At 34.8% G+C, this 25472-nt stretch overlaps 2 protein-coding genes across 16 annotated transcripts in view; both read right to left on the bottom strand.

The window, feature by feature from the left end:
• Ttll5 (Tubulin tyrosine ligase-like 5) overlaps positions 1-25472 on the bottom strand; it is a 354482-nt gene that overhangs the window by 282971 nt on the left and 46039 nt on the right. For 10 of the 14 annotated variants that reach the window (XR_014437810.1, XR_014437811.1, XR_014437812.1 and 7 more), the window contains exon 2: positions 20720-20908. The exons of 1 other annotated variant lie outside the window; for it this stretch is intronic. Coding sequence is in view for 7 of the 13 variants with exons in the window: in XM_083094293.1 (XP_082950419.1) it covers positions 20720-20901 (182 nt within the window). In the remaining 6 variants the exon portion in view is untranslated. Of the gene's footprint in view, positions 1-13289; positions 13703-15777; positions 15849-17212; positions 17293-20719; positions 20909-25472 lie in introns of all 14 variants that reach the window. 3 more of the 14 variants (XM_083094290.1, XM_083094291.1, XM_083094289.1) reach the window with 3 other exon arrangements.
• LOC145968617 (uncharacterized) lies at positions 1237-8494 on the bottom strand. Of its 2 annotated transcripts, XM_083094229.1 has the most exons (5): positions 5559-8494; positions 4207-4594; positions 2821-4113; positions 2627-2763; positions 1237-2012 (listed from the first exon to the last, which is right to left on the bottom strand). In XM_083094229.1, the coding sequence occupies exon 1, from the start codon at positions 7694-7696 to the stop codon at positions 6611-6613; it is 1086 nt and encodes a 361-aa protein (XP_082950355.1). In that variant the 5' UTR covers positions 7697-8494; the 3' UTR covers positions 1237-2012; positions 2627-2763; positions 2821-4113; positions 4207-4594; positions 5559-6610. The 2 variants fall into 2 exon arrangements, with proteins under 2 accessions (XP_082950355.1, XP_082950354.1); XM_083094228.1 differs by having other exon boundaries at positions 2627-4113.

Genomic DNA, 25472 nt, shown 5'->3' on the forward strand with positions numbered 1-25472 from the left:
AATCTTTTCACGACCGCCGTTCATGATGCTCGATCGATGTGTCGATGACGACTGATCGCTTTACGATATCGCGAAATCATTAAATCCTCTTCTATATCGTCCATTGATCAACGTACTGTCTTTATCAATGACTACAAATCCATATTTGCGTTGCCAACATTTCTGACACAATACGCGGAAATCATCGTAAGACATGTCGGTATTTACATGATCGTTGTACACATGAAGATAGAGAAGACTTCTCAGTCGGTGCCGTTTCATACGGAAGGCCAGTCGGAAGCCAGCATGCATGCGAATACCTCCACCGGCACTTATTTGGTCAGCGAGCGACCTTTCAGGGATTCTCCGTGGCAATCGGCATTGTATCCATCGAGTGAGATACCAATATCGCTCTGGAGTCGCATATCACTGTGTTAAAAATCAGCATTAGGTGTGAGGTCTGGATAGCTCAGTGGTCTAGAGCAGTTGCCCGGAAAGCGAAAGACTCGGGTTCGATTCCCGATCCAGCCACTTGCGCCTCACATATTTTTCTAGTCTGCGAATATTGTTTTCTAGCAATTATTCGTTAGGCTGAAAAGTGTGTGAATGCTCTCTCCACAGGATATGCGTCAATGCCGTTGCCACGGATGGATTCTGTCGCTCGTTGATCAAATGGGCGTAAAGACACGTCCGACCTCCTCTCACATACATCCCTATCTTTCTCTGGAAGATCTGGGAAAATTGACGTTCGATAGCCGTTCAACGATCGTTCATTTCCGTTCGACAGCCGTTCGATAGCCGTTCAACGGTCGTTCATTTCCATTCGATAACCGTTCGACAGTCGTTCATTTCTGTTCGATAGCCGTTCATTTCCGTTCGATAGTCGTTCGACAGCCGTTCGAAAGCCGTTCGATAATCGTTCAATATCATTCCATAACCGTTCATTTTTCAATAGCCACGGCTGTCGAACGGAAATGAATGACCGTTGAACGGTCATCGAATGACATTAAACGACTGTCGAACGGAAATGAATGATCGTCGAACGACTGTTGAACGGAAATGAACGACTGTTGAATGGAAATCAACGGCTATCAAACGCAAAACTATATTCAATTATCAAACAAATATTTAAATGTATTACCATGAATCGAAATACAATATCTAATGGCAGCTGTGTCACGTACGGAAACACGATACTGCGCACGTACATAGATAAGGAAAAGGAAAGAAAGGAGAGAATAAGAAAGACGATAAAAATATATTGCATCATCAATTTATTATAAATATGGATTCGATGAATCATTATCATGATGTTTCAATCACCAATTATAAATCTTAAATACATTTTGTAAAGCGAAATTTTTTACATGATTTTCACAACGTACAGTATTCTTAACATCTAACTTATTTAAAGAAGCTACATCCTCATAGTCTGCATCCAAAGTTTCGATAATAACATCGTTTCTCGCATCATCGCCCAGTATATCGGCCAGCCATTGTCGTTTTTCGTGTCCTTTAACGTATACGAGAGGTAACGCATCATCCTCCTCCGTTGCACTCATCACTGCCGTCGTAATTAAACGTTTCGATTTCCAATATGAAACGTGTCCATCATCCCACGATAATCCATGGTGATTTTTAATCAGCCATAAAACCTGGCATCTCTCAGATTTTGTGAGCGTGTGCCATGGTACGGGACATGTAAAAATGTAATGAGAAAGTACGGATCCTTTTCTCAGAAAAGGAGCTCGCAGCTTCCTTCACGACAAAATTTCTCCCGATAATAAATCCTTGTAGATCCACAAACGTTGGCGCAGCCATGATGACAAGATCCGATCGCAGACTGATGTCGATCGTCAAACATCTCAATCTTTTGCTGACTTATGTAATTTTGCGGACTACATTGGCCAATGGATTATATTTGACAACCCGATCGTGCAAGATGAGACAATAGGCGGTAGTATTCGCCGGTATATTTTCCCTGCATTCAAACTCTATTCTCACGTCCACGATAGCAGCAGCGTTGCCAACTGCTAAAAAAATAACCCGCTAAATTCGACTTGAAATACTGCTAGAAAACCGCCAGATAAAAAACCATATACGATAGGCCCATGTTCAGAACTTGCTTACAACGATGTTAATGCATTGGCTGCGTTCAGCAGGAAAAGCTGCTTTGCAACTGTTGTAAAATTCGTGAATCTGATTGGTGTATGCTCTTAGATTCAGTCAAAATTAAGAGCATACACCAATCAGGCTCACGAATTTTACAACAGTAAAGCAGCTTTTCCTGCTAAACGCAGCCATTGTTAACAAATAACAGTGCAGTACCAACCATTGTTGCAAGTGTGTTCTTAATACGAGCCATAATGTGTATATACAATGTAATATAATAACATTTAAACAATTAAAAAAATAAAAAACGAATAGTAGTATCTCTTGATTATTATCTTTTTTAGTAAAATAAAATTGCAATATATAAACAAAAATAAATAACTAATATCAATTGAAACAAATACGTACATTTAATATAGTATACTAAATATACATATGTATTTTTTTATAACATATATTTATATATTAATTTATATGTTTATATATTAATTATTAGTAACATTAAATATAATACTCTCTTGGTAATATTAAATACTTTCTAATTAATATCAATCCATTCTTCTTCAGTCTTATTGTTATCACAGTTAATATACGTTGCATTGGTTCCGACGAATATATGAATTCGGTACTTCATAATTATAGCAACATTTATTGTACCGACTTAAACCATATCTAAAAATAATTATTATTGTAAAATTAGATATTTGTTAAATTATAATTATCAGTTACCTTATATTTAAAATCGCATTAACTGTTGAAATTTGCATGCGATTTCTTATTTTGGATTTCACCAAATTTAATTGGCTGAATGTTCGTTCCACGTCAGCATTTGACCATGGCAAAGATAAAAGTTCTAACGCAAATTTGGTTAGTTCTGCAAAAGGATTATTATTGCCTGCGTCTCTATAAGCATTTACTTCTGCCCAAAATAATGTAGTACTTGATATATTAGTCCATTTTACAAAATTTATATTATGATATGCATTAATTATTTTTTCCACTATGTCAGGATTAGATTCAAAATTTCTTAAAACAGACGATATATCTTCTTTTATGGGATGTAAAATCTTATTTACAGAAAATAAGTCAATTTTCTGTAATATGTTATAATTATTAGGTAATCTAAAAATAATAAATAATGGATCTTTACAAATCATTAACCTGCACTTTGACATATGATGTTATGGAGGATTCACTGCATCCGACGTACGACGTACAATGTCCGATGTCCAGAACTTGTTTTCTAGGAATAAAATATCTCTAGCTAGAAAAGCTCTGTTATTCGGACGTTGTACATCGAACGCAGTGTGAATGCATTTATAATACTCCTTAGAAAAGGATTCTGAAATAAGTAAAAACATTAGGTAAAAGAAATAAAGGAATTCAATCCGAACGTTTAAAATTATTTTATTAGTATTAATAACTCAATTTATCATTTATACCTCAATCTTAGTATTGTGTCAAACATTTTTAAAAATGCTGCATACATTTTGAGAATAATAATTATTACCTTTGTTTGAGTTGTTTGATGAGGACAACAACAAAATTCGTACATCTCATCCGGAGATTTTTTTCAGTCTTTTCACTTATCACATTTTCTTTTTTATATTGTGTTATTTGGTTTTCAAATCTATAGCCTAAGTAGCACGTTCTATCAATATAATCATCAAAATTTGTTGTTAATATATCAAATTTGTGTGTCGGATTAATAATTTTGTTTTTTAAAGAATTTATAACCATCACTAAATCTTTTAATAGCTTAGTTGGATCACTAGTATTGCTCTCGAAGCTCTTGTTTAACATTTGCAGTTCTAATAAAATCGGTTTAAGAAATAGCAGGAAAACATAATTAAGTTTATTATTATACATTTGGTATAAATTTTCAGCCATATAGCATTTTTCAGAATTACTAACAATACCGAAGTGTGTCTTTAACTCAAGCCATTGATCTAATATACGTGAAACCGCAACTTCAATGGATAGCCAACGTGTATCGCAAACTCTAGTAATTTTTAATGGTTTCTAAAATAAAATAAAAGTAGAATTAAATGTTTTATTAACTTTCAATTAAATTAATAATCAAAATATAAATAAAAATTTACGATTGTGAATTACCATGCCATTATTGATTGTTTCATACAATTGTTTATATGCTGACTGGCGACTAGAGCTTTTGCTGAACCAATTGTATGTTTCGTAAACTAAAAATTCTAGATTTCTTGGAAGGCATTCTTTACAAGCATGAGTTGTTGCTAATTGCACAGAATGACAAACACATTGGATAAGAATAAGGTGAGGTACTTCTTTTTTTAGTTCAGTACATACACTTTTGTTGCAGCCAACCATGACACTGGCATTATCTGTTCCTATACCAATCAGATTTTTAATATCCAATTTAAATTTTTTAAGCTCATTTTTTAGGCAATTTACAATGCTCTCTGCATTTCCACTTTCCAGTTCTGCCATTGAAAGAAATGTTGACACTATTTTTTGCTGTTTTTTGCTGAAATATCTAATAATAATGACTACAAATAAAAGAAGTTTTAGAATATACAGGGTTTAGCAAAAGTGTGGAAACCCCTTAATATTTCGAAAAATACGCATTTTAAAAAAAAATGTTTCATACAAAAGTTATAGGGTTTTATGTGGCGCATTACACAGCAACATTATTATGACCTCAAATAGCGTTGTCAAGGTTATGTGAAGGTCACCTCCAACTTTTTAAATGGGACACCCTATATGCTTTTGCATATTCTTGTAGCTTATCTCGAGAGCTTTCCAAAACACTATAATTAAGTTAGTTTTCATTAAGTACTTTCCGAGTTATGAGGCTTGAAATCATTTCTTAATTTTACATAAACCATAAAATATCTTGTAAAATATTCATTTTTCGATTATCTTACCTTAATACTTTTATGTACAAAATAATGAGAGGAATCAATTAGTGTAAAGAAAACACACAGTTGTTTTTAAGAAAAAATATGTAATTGTTAATTGCAAATTACATATTTTTTCTTAAAAACAACTATGTTTTTTCTTTACACCAATTGATTCCTCTCATTATTTTGTACATAAAAGTATTAAGGTAAGATAATCGAAAAATGAATATTTTACAAGATATTTTATGGTTTATGTAAAATTAAGAAATGATTTCAAGCCTCATAACTCGGAAAGTACTTAATGAAAACTAACTTAATTATAGTGTTTTGGAAAGCTCTCGAGATAAGCTACAAGAATATGCAAAAGCATATAGGGTGTCCCATTTAAAAAGTTGGAGGTGACCTTCACATAACCTTGACAACGCTATTCGAGGTCATAATAATGTTGCTGTGTAATGCACCACATAAAACCCTATAACTTTTGTATGAAACATTTTTTTTTTAAATGCGTATTTTTCGAAATATTAAGGGGTTTCCACACTTTTGCTAAACCCTATATATTAGTTATATTCATATATGCAAACCTACCAAGAAGTTTTGCGACGCTAATATCCGTTGATTCATCGAGCAATAAACTAAATTTTGAATCTCCAATATCAATACGTAAATCTTCGACAAAATGAGTTGCCAATACATTTTTTATTATGCTAGTACATTTGGTTCTATGCAACTTCATTTGAGTGCATGACACGCTATCATCAAATTTATTTTTACATAAAGAACTTAAGTGATCAACGAGCGCTATTGCACTATGTTGACTGATATATAAAGCTAAAGCAGCTTCCTGTTCTTGCGTTTTGGTAAATAAGGGTTTAAATGGAATTTTGCATTCCAATAATTGTGATCTGATTGCTGCTTTATATTTTTTGGTATTCGCATGCAAGATCAAATCACTCAATTTGCACTATATAGTGCACTTACAATATTTGCAGTAAGCTTTAGTTTTATCTGTTATATCCTCACGAATCCAATCTTTTAACTTAGGGTTTGATTTCCATTCTAAACGAAATTTCTGCTGGTACACAGGTTTTCCCATTTTCAACAAGTACAGCACAGATAAATAGTCGAACGTAATTAAGTCAATCGTAATGCAAAAACGTAGATTAGATTAGGGTTAGGTTAGGTTAGCTTTGCAAAGACACATCAAATATGTATGTATACTTTAAAGATGGCAACCTCAACTATCCTACCAGTGAGTTTACATACACACGTTACTCTAATCGAGTCTAAATCGTCTAAGATTGGCCAATTACAGCCATTTCTCTGAAGAATGAAACGACTATGATTGGCCAGTCTTAAAACTACAGAGCTGCGTTCAGAAACGTCACCTGAGTGCATTCCCTTTCTTTCTATATCATTTTTCTCTGATGTAAAAGAGCCCAGATATAATGAGCATAAGTAAAGAACTGTTTAAACCTCAAAATACCACATGACTATACTATATTTAAAAAAAACCGTCAGAAAAAAGCCATAAAAATATTTTATAAAGTCAGAATTACCGCTACCCGCATTTTCAAAATTTGCCAGCTAGATGAGTTTTGAAAAACGCTAAATCTAGCGAGAAAACCGCTAAATTGGCATCACTGTGTAGCAGTTTTGACAGACTCGTTTTGTCGCGAGCAATCAATGACTGGGAGAGGACCGCAATGTAGAAACTTTGAAATGGTTAATAGTGTGGTGCTGTTATCGCATCCGTAATAAGATTTGCAAAAACGAGAGTACATGTCGAATAGGACGGCGAATCTATTTTTTTCAAAATCTAAATTTAAATCATCGTAGGGATAAAATTCCGAGTTTAAATAGAGTTTAACGTTGGTCAATTTGCAGTCATCGAATAATGTAACATCTTGTGACACTGAATTCTTTTTACCAGTTTGCAATGCAAAGATCACGTATCGTGGTTTCTCTAGCTGGAAGGCGGCTTTCACGGTCCACGAATGCTTAGTCGTGCTATGTAGCAGAGGAAATTCGTATATATCCCAAGATCGGAAACTCATGTTCAAGTATCGTCCGCTTTCCAACATTCGTAACATCGACAATTTATTAATCTCGTTCAATATTACATGAGGCATACTACTACGCCACTGTATCTTGAGTAATTCAATCTCTGCTTCCGACGATGGATGTCCGAACAGACAATTATTATCGTTGCGCGAATGTATCAGAATCAATTCGTGACGAGCGTTAATCACAACGCGTTTATAATCTTCGCAAAATCCCAGCAACATGTTGAGCGGTACGCAATAGTTGAAATAATTTTTGTCACCGTTGTACGTCAAATCCCACGCAGCGTTCTTCAAGTTTATACTTTTCTGGTGTGTCAGAGAGACATAATTTTTGAGCGTTGAAGTTATTCCAACATTTCTTTTGCGATCAATCTCTACTCCGTCGAGTTCGTATCGAAGCTCATCAAACATGAATGCAACACAATTGTTTCCTAATACAATTTTCATTTCGTCATTCGCTTTACGCACATTAAACTTTCCCTCGATGTAAAGAAAGCTTTCGCACGGTAACGTGTACAAATCCTGATGTTGTATAGGTATTCGTATCTCGTCGCTGTATCCAAGCGTCGTATTGGCGTACGGATTGTACGTATGAGTCTCAATCTTGACGATGCGATGGTCAAAGACTGGTTCACCTCCAATATTCAAAATATCAATCATTCTTTTTGTACGATGAAATCCAATGATTTTAAAAATTCACGATTCAACGCGCTCAGCTTCTTCTTAACGGCTATCTTATTATTGTCACCCGATACCGCAATAGTATTGTCCCTCGTCGTAAAAGTATTGTCTCTCGCGTGCTCCGTTTCGTTCAGCACGAGCATACTATGTTTGTCGCCGTCGTATATGCAATCTTACGGTAATTTCCTCTCCTCGAAAATCGAGCAATCGACCTCTTTGATCCACAATGCGTATCCTTAAATCCGTAATGCTCCGTACGATGATCGGTAGATAAATGATCTATGCCGGCGTTTCCGATATCTTATATCCTGGCGGTACGCTCGGTGAAAATTCATGTATTGTGTGTACGCGCATGCCATTGCTGTACGCACCAGTAGTCACGTTACATTCTATACGAATATTTACATTTATAATATTAACCGGTTCGTCCGATTCGTACCACTTGCGAGGTTGCAATATACGATTCGACGAGAATCCAAGCAAGGATCCTACATTGTCGGGTTTGGTAAAGTTTATTCTGTAGGCGCATTTGATTTCGCTCTTTAGCGTGCTATGATTGGCGCGGAGCGCTATTGGATATTCCTCATCATAATCGTTTTCAACATCTCTGGAAAGATGTTCATCTTGTAAAATTGCGCGTTTGAGATAGTCATTTATAGCGTGCAATTCGTACGATCCTTCGGGAATCGTAATTTCTTTGTCGTCGTTGCCAAAGTAAAATTTATTATTCGAAAAATTTACGTTCGGAATCGTATGATAAGTTTCAAAATCCGTTAATCCGAGCTCGTAATCGGCATCGGTCAAATCTATAGCGGGAAAATAGCTTACAGCGAGAACGCTGCTTCTGCCAGTCAACGTAAGTGTCAGTGACATGTCGAACGAATACTGAGTCGTGACGATGGATTGTTAGGCTTTAAATTAATCGTCGACTGTTTGAAGAAATTTTAAACACAACTGTCCACAGATACTCTGATTGTAACTTTGAAGATGTGTAATTGTATTCAATTTTCACTCGTCCAAAATATCGCACAAGTTCCTTGGGTGGTCGAAGATTTCCAAAACTGTCGAAATATACGACACGATCTCCTCTCTTTGCGTACGCTACCCAATGAGTACCGGGACCATCAACGTCATCCAAATTGACGATACCGCTCTCGTTTCGTCGTACGCCGCTTATCGGCAAATTATTGCGCATGAAAACACCTCTAAAGAAAGGTATGCGCATACGTTTCGCCAATTGTTCCAATTGTACGTTAGTTGTTGCACCCGTAGGCATTTTTAATGTTTTATCGACATTTCTTTTTTCCTTTAGACTTTGTTGAGAATCCCTGTCCACGCTTGTACGGAGCGAGATAAAGTCCGCGACCTTCCATAGCGCGATTGTGACGCTGCATCTCTTCCAGCTAACGTTGCGCCGCCTTGCTATCGTTTACCGCCTTTGCGATTCCCGCCACACCGCCAGCCAAAGAACCGACAACTCCCAACAACGGTGAAAGTGATAAAATACCACCGCGTTTCGCTACTGGAAGTATTCGTTTTTTCCTCCTTCTTGTCATCGACGGCTTTTTCATCCCCATGCCGAGTTTTGTCTTTGCCTTCATTGCCGCCCAAACAGTCGTAGCGGCTGCTCTTTCGCCAAGAGTCGAATCCCTCGCGGTAATGCGTTCTCGCGCTCTTGCAGCTAGTATGCGATCCGCGACGTGTCGTTGGCCGAGGTCGTTACTTCGCGAGTAAGCAATATCGTGCTCGCGACAAGTGGCGTCCAATGGATTGATGCCTCGATCGCCTCTAGCCAATCGTTTCTCTAATCGAGTCCCCGGGCCGCAAAACTGATAACCGGGTGTTCGCTGCCATGGCTGATTGTAATGTCGCATGCACGAACGATATTGTCGAACCTCCGAATCAGCCTTTATATATTCTGGAAGCTTGTCCCACAATCGTTCCATGTAATCACCAAAATTTTGCAGTAAAACAATCTTTGGTATATACTGCAGTTGTTCGGCGGTAAGCCAGAGAATGTCTCTTTTATCCGACAGAAGGAGAAACATTTTTGATACTGAGCTGTTTCGAGTCGAGACACCTCTCGACACCACTCGAATAAATAGGTCTCCTCCATCGTGATCATTCGCAAAATTGATTCGAAAGAGAAAACATGCGGTTCGTGCGACAAGCGCGGATAATCAAAGTATCAAATTTCGACAATAGTCTAATATCGGAGAAAAAAGTACGCAAGCATGGAAACTTGTTGCCGACTACTATACGCGGTATCGTTTGCGGCCCTTCAAACTGCGGTAAGACAAACGTGTTGATTAGTTTGATAGAAAGTCCGTACGGTGTACGTTTCGAGAACGTGTACGTATACTCGAAATCGCTTCAACAACCGAAATATAGATATTTGGAAAATTTACTAGCACCTATAGACGAAATTGGTTATTTTACATTCTCTAATAACAGAGATGTCATTCCACCGAGCGAGGCGCTTCCGAATTCCATCTTTATCTTTGACATGACATGCGACAAGCAAGATACGATAAGAGAGTACTTTGCAATGGGTCGAGCGTCGACTGTTTCTATCTTTGTCAAACGTACGCCAAGATACCTAAGCATCTTATACGCGACAATGCGAATCTTTTGATTTTATTTAAACAAGACGGCACAAACTTGAAACATGTGTACAACGATCATGTAAATACCGACATGTCTTACAATGATTACCGCGCATTGTGTCAGAAATGTTGACAACGCAAATATGGCTTCGTAGTTATTGATAAAGACAATACGTTGATCAATGGACGATATAGAAGAGGATTTATTGATTTCGCGATACTGTAAAGCGATCAGTTGTCATCGATACATCGATCGAGCATCATGAACGGCGATCGTGAAAAGATTGCGAGAGAGATTGCAAAAACGAGCGAATCAATTCGCAAAAAATATCGCGTTTTGAAAACTGGTAAAATGGAAGAAGACGTTGCATTAGAAAGACAATTTAAGCCAATTACCGAACCTTTAAAACAGCTTGTCGAAAATACTGTGGAATCTGATGCGTCGAAAATCGAGCCATTGAGTTTGACGTTCGGAGAGAAGCACGAGGAAAAAATAAAAGAGTCAAAGCAAGGAATAAAGCGAGCACGGATAAATATGCTGATAAACGATTCGCCGACATATTCGACACCGAATCGATCAAAACGAAGGAAACAATTTTCTAATATGGCTACTGTTTCTACTCCGATAAAAGTACAACCGTGTCAAACAATACCATCCCCGTCCGTTGAAGAAATTTACGAGACCACGCCTGATTCGTTTGTAACATCGGTCCGACACGAATTAGAAACGTCCGAAGGTCAGAAAACGATCACGAGTGTTCATAAAAATAAGAATATGGATTACGTCTACGGTGTTAAATTTACCAGCGAAGGAATGATGCTCGTTTCGATGTGGACAAGGATGATAATATAATTATCGATGGAATAAAATATACGGAAACCGAAGATATCTACGATTTGATTTTTAGAAAATTTCCCAATCATAAAAAATATACTCAAGACGATTTGTATAAATATCAAAGTATATTAAAAACAACAAATGCACATAAACGTGACAACAAAGTTAATAATCCTATTAAAAGTAATAAAGGATACAAGTATAAATATATAATTGCGCCATTATTCCCCGATAGAAAGGTGGGAAGAGGTATAAACGCGCCGCGCACCATGATGCTAAGAGACAACATGATCGATTATGTGCATTGGAACGATCCCAACGAATTGGTAGATCGTTTGCGATTGCTGGACGCCTCGCGTCGGCAACAATGCTCACGACAATGAAATCTTGTCAATTATCGAAGAACTTCGCGAGGCCGGCATTATTGTAAATTAAACTATGCGTCGACGATACGTGTCATTCGGTCAATGTTCTCGGTACCGAAATGTCGATTAATAAATTTGGATTATCGCTCGGAATGTCGAATAATTTGTACTATCAATGGAATGGATTATTGAGAAATTACGTTCGCGATAACACTCTCTGCCAGACTACTACCGGCTTTGACGCAAGGTCGCGCAAGATTCAACGCGTAGCGCAACCGGAAACTGATACTGACGCCGTCAACAAACGATACGTGGATAAACTTTTGAGAGATCGACAGGGAGAAATTGAGCAAAAAATTATCGCGCTCGAAACAAACGTGCAGGCGCTACGAATAATAATGGACGAGATAAAGAATGTGCTGAGATATGCAACATCTAACTCGGCACAGTAAACGAGACATACTAATATCATAATATTAATTATGCCTCGATCAAACGTGCGAGAAAAGAAAAACACTTCCGAAAAGCGACAACTAGTCGAGGAATTACATACTGCGGCGAGAAGAAATTTTCCACGAAGACGCGTCATTGTATGCGGATACGACGATCTGTGGCAGGCGTTCGTACTCTCGACTCAACAAGGGTCATAAATACATACTCACAGTTATCGATGTGTTGAGCAAGTATGCGTGGGCCGTACCGCTCAAAAGTAAGAGCGGAAACGAAATGTCCGAAACGATCGCAAAGATTATTGGAGACGATAAAAGGTGTCCGAAAAATTTTCAAACCGACAGAGGAAAAGAATTTTACAACGCGAGTGTGCAGAAACTCATGAAGAAACACAACATTAATCATTACTCGACGTATTTCGTTATGAAAGCCTTGGTCGTGGAACGATTCAATCGTACTTTAAAAAACAATATGTGGAAAATGTTTTCGTTCAATGGAAATTACAAATGGATCGACGAGCTACCTCGACTCGTTGCAGAGTACAATACGCGAAAACATCGCACCATCGGTATGAGACCTGTCGACGTCACTCCGGCGATCGTCGAAAAACTTTTAAATACGGTGTATAGCAACGTAAAAATTGCGGCTCCGACAAAATTTAAAGTAGGCGATTCGGTACGCGTGAGTAAATACAAGACCATCTTTGAAAAAGGTTTCACACCTAATTGGACGACCGAAGTTTTTAAGATTGTCGAGGTGCAGAAAACTAATCCCGCGACATTCATACTCGAAGATTCGCGTGGAGATCCCGTCGCTGGAGGATTCTACGAATATGAGGTACAACGCGTCGCTAATCCCGACGTATATCTCGTGGAAAAAATTTTGCGGGAAAAGGGTGATGACGTATACGTAAAATGGTTGAGAATGGATAAATCACACAACTCTTGGATACATAAAAATAATGTATTGTAAACATTTATTAAAATATAATGCACACACACACACACACAAATGTATAATAACACACACACTTTAATAAATTTATATTTATAATTGCCGCGGTTCCCCCTTCCCCGTGCGGACCCCCTCGTCCATCGGTCGCGCCGCGCGTGACGTCACTCACCACGCGCCGCAATTCCTCCTTCCCCGCGCGTGACGTCACTCGCCCCGCGCCGCGGTTCCCCTCGCGCCTTACCCCCTTGAGAGGACCTGGGTTAGAACCGGCCTAACTATACTACTATAACACATGTATAATACATTATAATAATAAAAATTTTGATGTTTAATTATTTATAAAAAGAAAAATTATTTACCAAAGAAAATTTTAATGACGATTTAGCGAAATGGTTTGGCGGACGCTCCTGAGACATAGCGTTACGTGCGTGATCGGCGGCTCGGCCGTCGAACCTCGGACGATAGTGGGGGGTCGTCGGCGTCGTCTCAGATATCGGCCTGAAAAGGGCAACTAATTCCGAGCACTGGTCTAGAGCAGTTGCCCGGAAAACGAAAGACTCGGATTCGATTCCCGATCCAGCCACTTGCACCTCACATATTTTTCTAGTCCACGAATATTGTTTTCTAGCAATTATTCGTTGGGTTAAAAAATGTGTGAATGCTCTCTTCGCAGGATGCGTCGATGCCGTTGCCACGGATGGATTCTGTCGCTCGGTGACCAAATGGGCGTATAGACACGTTTGACCTCCTCCCACATACATCCCTATCTTTTCTGGATATCAATAATATAAATACATTAGTATATAAAATTTGACAATCGGGGATATGCACTTTTCGGAACTTTATCCGTATATTTTAATATAATTATAAAATTAAAAAAAATATATTTTGTGATAAAAAATAATTATTTACTTATACGGACCACCTTCCGATTTCAATAATTCTCACATATGTTATCAAGATCATCACTCTGAGTAATGTTGTGAAGGTTTTAGTCGGCGGACATTATTTATTAAAAAGATATAAACAAAAGAAGTTTCATAAGTTCATTAATATTATCGAGAGAAAAGTCAATTGTTACATAATTCCACATAGATTTGTAATTTTTTATGCAAAGTGAAGTGTATCCCGTATCACAAACATGGGTTGGATTAGGTTGTATCTTCTGAAAGTGGAGCCCCCCGCAGGGGGGCGGAACACACTGTACCTACGCATGTACTTACTAAGATGAAGCAAAATTTACTCTTAATGAAGGTCAAGATTAAGTGAACTTTGCTTCATCTTGAAAAGTACATGCGTGGACAATGTGTTCCGCCCCCCTGCAGGGGATTACACTTTCAGGAGATAACCTAACTCAACCCGTGTTTGTGATGCGGGATACACTTCACTTACATATAACATTTTTCGCGCACAAATAATTTAATAACTTATTATATTTTGTTGTTAAAGCGAGAAACTCGTAGAACTTCATGTTAACTGTACAACAATCTGTCTTGTACTAACTCACCTTTTCTTAAATATTTTCGAAGTCATAAGAAATATCAAAAACATAGAAGCCTATCATTGTTCCACTACCTGATTTCAATATAAAAAAGATAAACAATGTCAAATGACAACATAGTCTATATATGGTGTCATAAAGTTACATATTATTAATTAAATATTTTTTGTTTATAACTTTTTAATAAACAATGACCGCCGACTAAAACCTTCACAACATTACTCAGAGTGATGATCTTGATAACATATGTGAGAATTATTGAAATCGGGAGATGATCCGTATAAGTAAATAATTACCAAAAATAATTCTCTTAAAACATAATACGTACTATTCAAAACATTTTTAAATATAATAATATATATTATTATATTTAAAAAATATATATTCAAATATTTAAATATATAATACAATTATATTGCACTTTATTGGATAAAAAATAATTTTAACATTAAAACATAATAAAAGAATTAAATTCTATAGTTTGCATAATTTTTACTCCCAATTGTCGCAATTTTTTTATATTCATTCATTTTGATGATCATTCTTCTCGTAGAAAAAGCTGGTTTAACTAATAAAACGTACATTAAAACCTTAGTACATAATGTCATTTGAATATTCTATATTTATACTGAATATGTATAATGAATATATATATATATATACTCTGAGGATATTCCTGTCTCTCTCTATAACATCTACTGTAATATATTATTTCGTTAAAATTATTCTCGTTATTCTTAGAAGATATTTGAGTACGCATTTATTGCTTTGTTGATTTTGAGTACGCATTATGTTGCTTTGTTCACCTTTGTTTACGGCACAATATGACAGAATTATAAAAGTATTTAAATTTTTGTTATGCAAGCATATAAAGCGATTATTAACCTAAAGATTAAAAGTATAGTTCTTTTTAATCAGTTTAATTTGTGATACAATCTTAATAAGGAAGTCAGAATATTAAACAAATTGTTTGAAATTTAATGGATAAATGAGAATTTTTATGACAATTTAAAGCAAAAATTGAAAAATTTAATTCCTAAAAATCCGTGAAATGCTTGAAGTATTGTTTTTAAGTCATATTGATGGAATTTAATGTTGCTATTTTTTCGCACTTCCAATTGGCAGTCGATAATGTGAATGTTATTGAATTCAGTGAGCATGTAAACTGTTGTTTTTTTTAGTATAAGATATTGAAATCTAGATGTTAAAGATGGACAAAAGTGCTAATATATGAACACACAAATGTGACTGATCGTCTACGCTGATATCGATTTCGGTCGATAATTACACAGGCCCACAAAAAAAAAAAAGTGTCTGACCTCGGCATGCAAAGCATGTTTTCTTACGTATTTTTTTGCGCTGAATCCAAATCTGAAGTCAAAATGGGGGGTTCTCCGGGCCGATTTTGAGTAAATAGCTGTTTAAAGTAAAAAAATTCTGAAAATTAGTTTTAAACACCTAATCTATCATTTTTAAATAAACAATGTACCAAGACCATTTGAGTCTTATTACCCAGAAGACAAAAGGCCCACAGAGCGAGCATTTTGACCCAATAACTCAAAAAACCATAAACCCCAGCCAGGTCAGAGGCCTCAGTTCAAATCTAAACAGGCTATATAACATAATCATCATCAGATCTTACATAGAATGAGAGCCTCAGTTTAAATTTGAGCAAAAAATTGAATACAATATTTTTAAGAGCATAGACTTTCCACCTGTCAGAGGTTTGGAGGTTATGTGATTATAGCACACTTAGCAAGGATGGATCCAGACACCTGCCTTGGGTGGGAGGGGGCGTATCATATGTTATTGGTATGAAAAGGGTCTTCAAGCTAAAAAAAAAAGGTCTCAACTAACACAAAAAGTTTCATTTTCATGATACATCCAGGAGCCTTGGGGGGGGGGCGATCATCCTCATTGCCTCCCTTTCCCCCTGGATCCGTGCTTGACACTTAGCTCAGGCTTCCGGTGTGCCTGGGGCTTAGGAGTTATGTAATTATAGTCAGCTCAAATTTAAACTGAGGCTCTCATTCTATGTAAGATCTGATGATGATTGTGTTATATAGCCTGTTTAGATTTGAACTGAGGCCTCTGACCTGGCTGGGGTTTATGGTTTTTTGAGTTATTGGGTCAAAATGCTCGCTCTGTGGGCCTTTTGTCTTCTGGGTAATAAGACTCAAATGGTCTTGGTACATAGTTTATTTAAAAATGATAGATTAGGTGTTTAAAACTAATTTTCAGAATATTTTTACTTTAAACAGCTATTTACTCAAAATCGGCCCGGAGAACCCCCCATTTTGACTTCAGATTTGGATTCAGCGCAAAAAAATACGTAAGAAAACATGCTTTGCATGCCGAGGTCAGACACTTTTTTTTTTTGTGGGCCTGTGTTATCAATATGGACGATGAATATTGATGGTCGACGGGTAGAAAGGGAATAAAAAGTTAAGTGGTGTAAAACTTGTATTAAGCTTCTTTATCATCCAGCATGTATATAGTTAAGCATAGAGTTTATGATAGAAGCCATGAATTGGTGCCGCGTCAGGCATTTGAGAAATTTATAATTAAAAGTGAAAAGGAAGCAGACATGTGGAAGGCAACGTTGACGTGAAATTTCAAAGATAGACAGGAATCAACAGGGGTAAATGTTTACTTTAGGTTACACAGCACGAAAAATTTTTATTTTGATATATATTGTAGAGAATACATTCCTAATATACTGTTTGAATTTTGCATCTCTCTACGTTCCTGAGATATGCGATTTTGAAATTTCATACTTACTTGTATCATCTTTCCATTACATCCTATTTATGTGTTTATATTTCTTTAACATTATGGCAGAATTATATCTCCTACACGATCTATAAGATAAATATAATTTAAAGTATAAAAATTGTGTGTGCACTTTTTATTTTACTTAAACATTTGATAAGTGTTTGTATGTAACTTCCTTCGTTTTGTACATATGTGGACACCGTGAATTCCGCCCCCCTACCCCCTATCTGAAGTGTGGGATATTTTTAGCTTCGCATAGAAAGTTGCAAACTTATGTAAAGCAATATGAACCATGTGAAGTGAAATATATTACATACATCGGACACGGGTTGGGTTAGGTTAGTCTTTTTTGGGGGCCTCCGCCCCTCCTCCTCCTACGCGATTACTTAAAGAGTAAATGTAAACAAAAAACATATATACACACTTTATAGATAAATTTGCAAAGTGTTAAAAGTTATAAAGTGATAAAATTGCAAAATTCAATTTAGTGTATTACTTAGGAATGTATTCTCTACGATATATGTCAAAATAAAAATTCTTCGTGCTAACCTAAAATAAACATTTACCGTTTTTTCTAACTTGGCGCTCTCTGGTAGGCAAAACTAACAAGGGAAGGTCGTGACCTTCGGAACATCAAATTAAATGATACTTTAATATAATATAGTACTCTACCTAAAGAGTACTCGGATGAAATATTAAAGGCCAATGCTCAGCCGTTTTCGAAAAAAACCGATCGAAAAAATACCGGTATCTCGTATACTGATGAGTTTCGACGAATTATCGGAAAGGCGGCGTAGCTCGGGCGGTAGAGCCCGAGAGTATTATTTATGCTACAGGTCCAAGGTTCGCTCCTACTCCATCGAACTTTTTTTTTATTCTTTTTTTTTAATTTTTTTCCATAATGCAACCTGCAATATTAAAATATAATTATTTTGGTAAATTTTGTGTTTTCTTTAAATTTGCACTATTAAATTTTCTTTAAATTTAAAATCTATTTTATATATTCCGATATAAAATGAAATATAAAACGCCATTATTATAAATATAAATTAATATAAACATTAATAGGACACTATAATTATTTAAATAGGTATAATTTAAAGATATAATTTAATAAAATAAAATTACAAATACAAAAAATTGTATTTTTTTATTCATTATCACTATCTACATTCTCTCTAGATCGAGTATAATTGTTTGGGTGATATTTATCATAAAAACAGTTGAAACAAAGGTGTATTTCACACCATGCACATTTTATAAAAGAAACCTCGCGACACGTACAATGATTTTGTAAAAGTGTAGTCGGAAAATAGATATCATTAACATTTGAGAAAATTGACCTTTCTTCTAATAATTTTAAAGCAAACCATGCAATATTTAATCATGAGAGAAAAGACAGGAGCACTTAATTGATGATGGTAATAATTTTATTTTATTAAATTATACCTTTATTTAAATAATTATAGTGTCCTATTAATGTTCATATTAATTTATATTTATAATAATGGCGTTTTATATTTCATTTTATATCGGAATATATAAAATAGATTTTAAATTTTAAAAAAATTTATTAGTGCAAATTAAAAAAAAACAAAATTTCTCAAACTAATTATATTTTAATATTGCAGATTGCATTATGGAAAAAAATTAAAAAAAAGAAGAATAAAAGAAAGTTCGACGAAGTAGGATCGAACCTTAGACCTGCAGCATAAATAATAGTCTCGGGTTCTACCGCCCAAGCTACGCCGCCTTTCTGATAATTGGTCGAAACTCACCGGTATACGAGATACCGGTATTTTTTCGATCGATTTTTTTCAAAAACGGAGCATTGGCCTCTATTATTTTACCCGAGTACTCTTTAGGTAGAGTACTATATTGTATTAAAGTATCATTTAATTCGGTGTTCCCTGTATATATATATATATATATATATATATATATATACAGGGTGACCCATTTTAACTTAGGCAGCCAAATAACTCGAAAAATAAGCAAGATAGAGAAAAATGTTTTAGACAAAAGTTGTATGGTTTCGAGGGGGCCATAAGATGGTATCATTGGTTTGACCTTGAAGAGTCATTTGAAGGTCACGTGAAGGTCACTTCAATTTTTTTAAATGGAATACCCTATATATTTTTGTACATTCTTGTAGCTTATTTCGAGAGCTTTCCAAAACACTATAATTAAGTACCTTTCCGTTAAGTACTTTTTGAGTTATGATGCTTGAAATAATTTCTTAATTTTACATAAACCGTAAAATATCTTGTAAAATATTCATTTTTCGATTATCTTACCTTAATACTTTTATGTACAAAATAATGAGAGGAATCAATTGGTGTAAAGAAAACACATAGTTGTTTTTAAGAAAAAATATGGAATTGTTAATTGCAAATTACATATTTTTTCTTCGAAACAACTATGTGTTTTCTTTACACCAATTGATTCCTCTCATTATTTTGTACATAAAACTATTAAGGTAAGGTAATCGAAAAATGAATATTTTACAAGATATTTTACGGTTTATGTAAAATTAAGAAATTATTTCAAGCCTCATAACTCAAAAAGTACTTAACGAAAATGTACTTAATTATAGTGTTTTGGAAAGCTCTCGAGATGAGCTACAAGAATGTACAAAAATATATAGGATGTTCTATTTAAAAAAATTGAAGTGACCTTCACGTGACCTTCAAATGACTCTTCAAGGTCAAACCAATGATACCATCTTATGGCCCCCTCGAAACCATACAACTTTTGTCTAAAACATTTTTCTCTATCTTGCTTATTTTTCGAGTTATTTGGCTGCCTAAGTTAAAATGGGTCACCCTGTATATATACAGGGTGTCATTTTAAGCGATGCAGCTGAATATCTCTTAAAGTAAAAGAGATTGAGAAAAATGTTTCAGACAATAGTTATATGGTTTCGAGGGGGACATAAGACGGTGCCATTAGTTTGACCTTGAAGAGTCAGCTGAAGGTCTCGTAAAGATCACCTCCAACTTTTTAAACGGGACACCCTATATGCTTTTGCATATTCTTATGGCTCATCTCGAAAGCTTTCCAAAACACTATAATTAAGTTTTCATTAAGTACTTTCCGAGTTATGAGGCTTGAAATAATTTCTTAATTTTACATAAATTGTAAAAAATATCTTGTAAAATATTCATTTTTCGATTATCTTATCCTAATACTTTTATGTACAAAATAATGAGAGGAATCAATTGGTGTAAAGAAAACACAGTTATTTTTAAGAAAAAAAATGTAATTGTTAATTGCAAATTACATTTTTTTTCCGAAACAATTATGTATATATATGTGTGCGTGCGCGCGCGTGTGTGCGTGTGTGTGTGTGTGAGTGAGTGTGTGCGTGCGTGCGTGCGTGCGTGCGTGTGTGTGTGTGTGTGTGTGTGTGTGTGTGTGTACTAAAAATGTGTGTACTAAAGACACTACTAAAGACATTACTAAAGACACTGTGTGTGTGTGTGTGTGTGTATATATAAAATTGATACTCACTTTTCTAAATTATCAGATCTATGAGATTTATATACAAAGGCTTCCAATGTTTCCTCACTGCTATTGTTTAACTGCGACATACCGGAAAAACTAGACGAGGACATAAGCTCTTTTGAACGCTTCCTTTCCATCCTTTCCATTATATTAGTATTGTTTCTTTTGGTATTTTTTTGAGACATCATGTGTTATCTGAAATAAAAAATTAAAAAATGGATGAAAAATAGGTGAAATATTTAAATTTTAGACATATGAGCAAAAAAATTGAATAAACTTAATTTTCTTCTTTAAAGAGAGACAATATAAGTATACATATAGTATATTTTAATTTTCCACATTTTTAATATATCCTACAAAAATTAATTTTATCAAAACATTGCGTCAACTGAAAATAAAATCTTACATATTATTTTATTACAAAAATAATATCAAAAAATTGCGTTAACTAAAAATAAAAATCTACAAAAATATTTAAACCAGAAAGTTATACAAAATAATTATTTAAATTTTTCATAAAAATAATAATGTTAAAAAGTTGTACTAACTGAATAAAAATTTATATTATAAAATTTCTTTTTTTGTTTGCAATATTAAAAGAAAAAAATATATCTAATAAATAGCAATATAATATTTATTATATATAATATATTTATTATAATAAATATTATATTGCTATTTATTGGATATTAGATATTAGACCCAGTAAGCAAAATGTTAGCAGGTTGGCAGCAGATTCGCAGCAAATTCGATCAGAATCCCACACCAGAACCGTAGCCATCTGTGTCCGCATTAAGCTTTTGTTTTGGCGACAGAGTCTGTAAAACATAACCTGTCAACAAACTGTCGGCAGAAACCGAGCAGGATCTACGCGATATAATTTGATGTTAGATTGCCAGCAGAAACCGAGCAGAATCTGCGCATGCAACCTGATGGCAAATTGACAGCAGAAACTGCACAAGATTTGCGCTTACTTTTATTAATATTATATAAATGCAACAAAATTGATTATTACAAGTGCTAAATAAGAATATTATCGGCAAGTTAATTACAATTTTCTTCTAAAATGACATATATGTCATATGTTATATCGTAATATATATTAATGTAATATATGTTATATCGTAGTTATATCTCATATAGCAAAGGACTAATTTAATTAAATTAAATTAATAATAAAGTAAATGATAAAAGTAAATGTAACTTGTAAAACTGGAGATGTAATTTATTTAGAATTAAATTCTTGCTTTATGCCTCAAATAGGCAGTACATGAATAATTATTCCAATCAGTTTAATATTCTGAATCTCATCTGCTTGTATCAGATATCAGAAATTAAAGTGATAGAAATTAAAATGATAATTACTATATTTTTAATCTTTTATTCATATTCGCGACTTTATATATATTTCTGACAGAAATTAGATTACGAGAAAGTACAGTTCACGTAGCGGTAAGTGAAGGAACTATCGAATCATGCAAACTCTGTTCCGTTTCTGCCGTCAATCTGCTATCAGAGATTGTGTGCGCAGATCCTGCTCGATTTTTGTTATCAATTTGCTATCAAATTGCGCCTCACAGATCTTGTTAAATTTCTGCTATCAATTTGCCGTCAGTTATATCTACAGGCTCTACTCGATATCTGCCGAGAATTTGATATCAAATTTCATTGCGCAGATCCTGCTCGGTTTCTGCAACCAATCTGTTATCAAACTGTGTTGTGCAAATCTTGCTCGATTTCTGCCACCAATCTGCTATGATAATTTTAAACAAATCCTGTTCAGTTTCTGCTATCAAATTATGTCAGCAGGTTTTGTAACATTTCTGCTGACATTCTGTTATCATTATTTGATATAACAAATTTTTTATACAATCTGCAATCTTACTGTCGACAAAAATTTGTAGCAGAAATTGACAAAATCTGTTTGAACAGACTTTGCTGACTGGGTAGATATTAGTAACTTTTTACAATAATTTTTTACAGTTAATTTTGTAAATACGTATAATAGTTTACCACTGGTAGTTTTTTACAATAGTTTTTTTACAGTTAATTTTGTAAATATACACACACACACACACACACACATGACGTGCACGCAGACACACACACACACACACACACACACACACACACACACACACACACTTACATTATTATGTACATACAGGGTGGCCCATTTTAATCCATCCAGTCGAATATCTCGAAAACCAAGCCCGGGAGAGAAAAATGTTTCAGACAAAAGTTGTATGGTTTCGAGGGGGCCATAAGATGGTACCATTGGTTTGACTTTGAAGAGTCATTTGAAGGTCACGTGAAGGTCACTTCAATTTTTTTAAATGGAACACCCTATATATTTTTGCACATTCTTGTAGCTTATCTCGAGAGATTTCCAAAACACTATAATTAAGTACTTTTTCGTTAAGTACTTTTTGAGTTATGAGGCTTGAAATAATTTCTTAATTTTACATAAACCGTAAAATATCTTGTAAAATATTTATTTTTCGATTATCTTACCTTAATACTTTTATGTACAAAATAATGAGAGGAATCAATTGGTGTAAAGAAAACACATAGTTGTTTTTAAGAAAAAATATGGAATTGTTAATTGCAAATTACATATTTTTTCTTAAAAACAACTGTGTGTTTTCTTTACACTAATTGATTCCTCTCATTATTTTGTACATAAAAGTATTAAGGTAAGATAATCGAAAAATGAATATTTTACAAGATATTTTATGGTTTATGTAAAATTAAGAAATGATTTGAAGCCTCATAACTCGGAAAGTACTTAATGGAAACTAACTTAATTATAGTGTTTTGGGAAGCTCTCGAGATAAGCTACAAGAATATGCAAAAGCATATAGGGTGTCCCATTTAAAAAGTTGGAGGTGACCTTCACATAACCTTGACAACGCTATTCGAGGTCATAATAATGTTGCTGTGTAATGCGCCACATAAAACCCTATAACTTTTGTATGAAACATTTTTTCTTAAAATGCGTATTTTTCGAAATATTAAGGGGTTTCCACACTTTTGCTAAACCCTGTATATTTATACAATAAGTTTCTACATTTGTCGCTACGCGGCGTACCAAACTTAATTAAACTCGTATTCAATTTTTCATCATGAATGTATATAAAGGATATATATAAAGTGCTACTAAATATTAGATAAGATCTATAGTATATTTTTTTTCCTTTTATGAGCAATAGTGCCAGAAAGAGAACGGTGCTCACATGCACACAATCAGAGAACCACGTTGCAGCTCTCTGTTTGTGTGCGTATGGGTAGTGTCCTCTTCCTGTTCCTGGCATCACTATTTATCAGTTTAATTTCTAATAAACTAAATTTAAAATAATTTATTTAATAATCTGGATTTCTTTTTGGAATTCAAAATATTAAACAGATTATTTGAAATTAGGCGGATAAATGAGAAATAATCCATTTATTGCGTGTATTAATAATCGTCAACAAATCAAATTTTATAACCAAAAATCGTCATTTCGATTTCTTCTATTGTGATATAATTATGACGTCAAAATGACGTCATTTTGACTACAATGTGTTCTTTGGGTAGTTGCTTACGTATCGTACGTTTCGGATATAAATGTACACACATATTTCATATTTTCTAATTAATTTTATTTGTTTTAGTATTTTTTTTATTAATAAATTTTATTATTTAATATTAAAAAATTTTATTTTATTGCATTTTTTATTTTAATTTATTAATAATTCTTATTCTTTATAATTTTTAGTAAAAATTGATTAACTAAATAAATAAAAAGTGAAAGATAGGGATGTATGTGGGAGGAAATCAGTGTCTATACGCCCATTTGATCAACGAGCAACAGAATTCATCCGTGGCAACGGCATCGACGCATATCCTGTGGAGAGAGCATTCACACACTTTTCAGTCCAACGAATAATTGTTAGAAAACAATATTCGGACTAGAAAAATATGTGAGATGCAAGTGGCTGAATCGGGAATCAAACCCGAGTCTTTCGCTTTCCGGGCAACTGCTCTAGACCATTGAGCTATCCAGACCTCACACTTAATGCTGCTTTTTAACACAGTGATATGCAACTCCAAGAGCAATGTTAGTATCTTGCTAGATGGATACAATGCCGATTGCCATGGAGGATCCTTGAAAGGTTACTCGCTGACCAAATAAGTGCCGGTGGAGGTATTCGCGTGCACTGCATGCTGGCTTCCGACTGACCTTCCGTAAGAAACGGCACCGACGAGCACAACGCCGTAGAGTGACCACATCCCTCAAGATCCCTCTAGTAAATATTAATATCCCCACTGTGCCAATAACAGTGGCAGATGGACCCTAAATAGAGCCGTGGCAAGCCTCCAGAAAAGATAAGGATGTATGTGCAATTTTACTCGAATTTATTATTGTAATGTGTTGCGTATGCCGGATCATCTCCATTTCAGGAATCATCGGGAACCGTCGAGAATCAAAAATCTCGATCTGTCCCGAGTCCCGATATTACCGAAAGGTCTCGGTTCCCGTCATAGCAGGTAGTCTTTATCTTATCTCCATTCTATCCACTTGCGACCGAGATCCATGTTAAAGACTGTCGAGACCGAGCGGGAATAAAACGATATTTGCCTCTAGGTAGAATAGGTTAGGTGAGAGTAGAAGGGGTAAGATGAAAGATAGTAAAGAAAAAAAAGAGAAAAGAAAAGGTAAAAAAATGTATATTATGTATTTTTTTGAGTTTTTGTTTCTACAAATTTCTACAAATC

The sequence above is a fragment of the Camponotus vicinus genome, unplaced genomic scaffold (assembly GCF_025532165.1).
Source record: "Camponotus vicinus isolate PSW18456_S1 unplaced genomic scaffold, iyCamVici1.0 SCAF_3, whole genome shotgun sequence".
Taxonomy (NCBI): Eukaryota; Metazoa; Arthropoda; class Insecta; order Hymenoptera; family Formicidae; genus Camponotus; species Camponotus vicinus.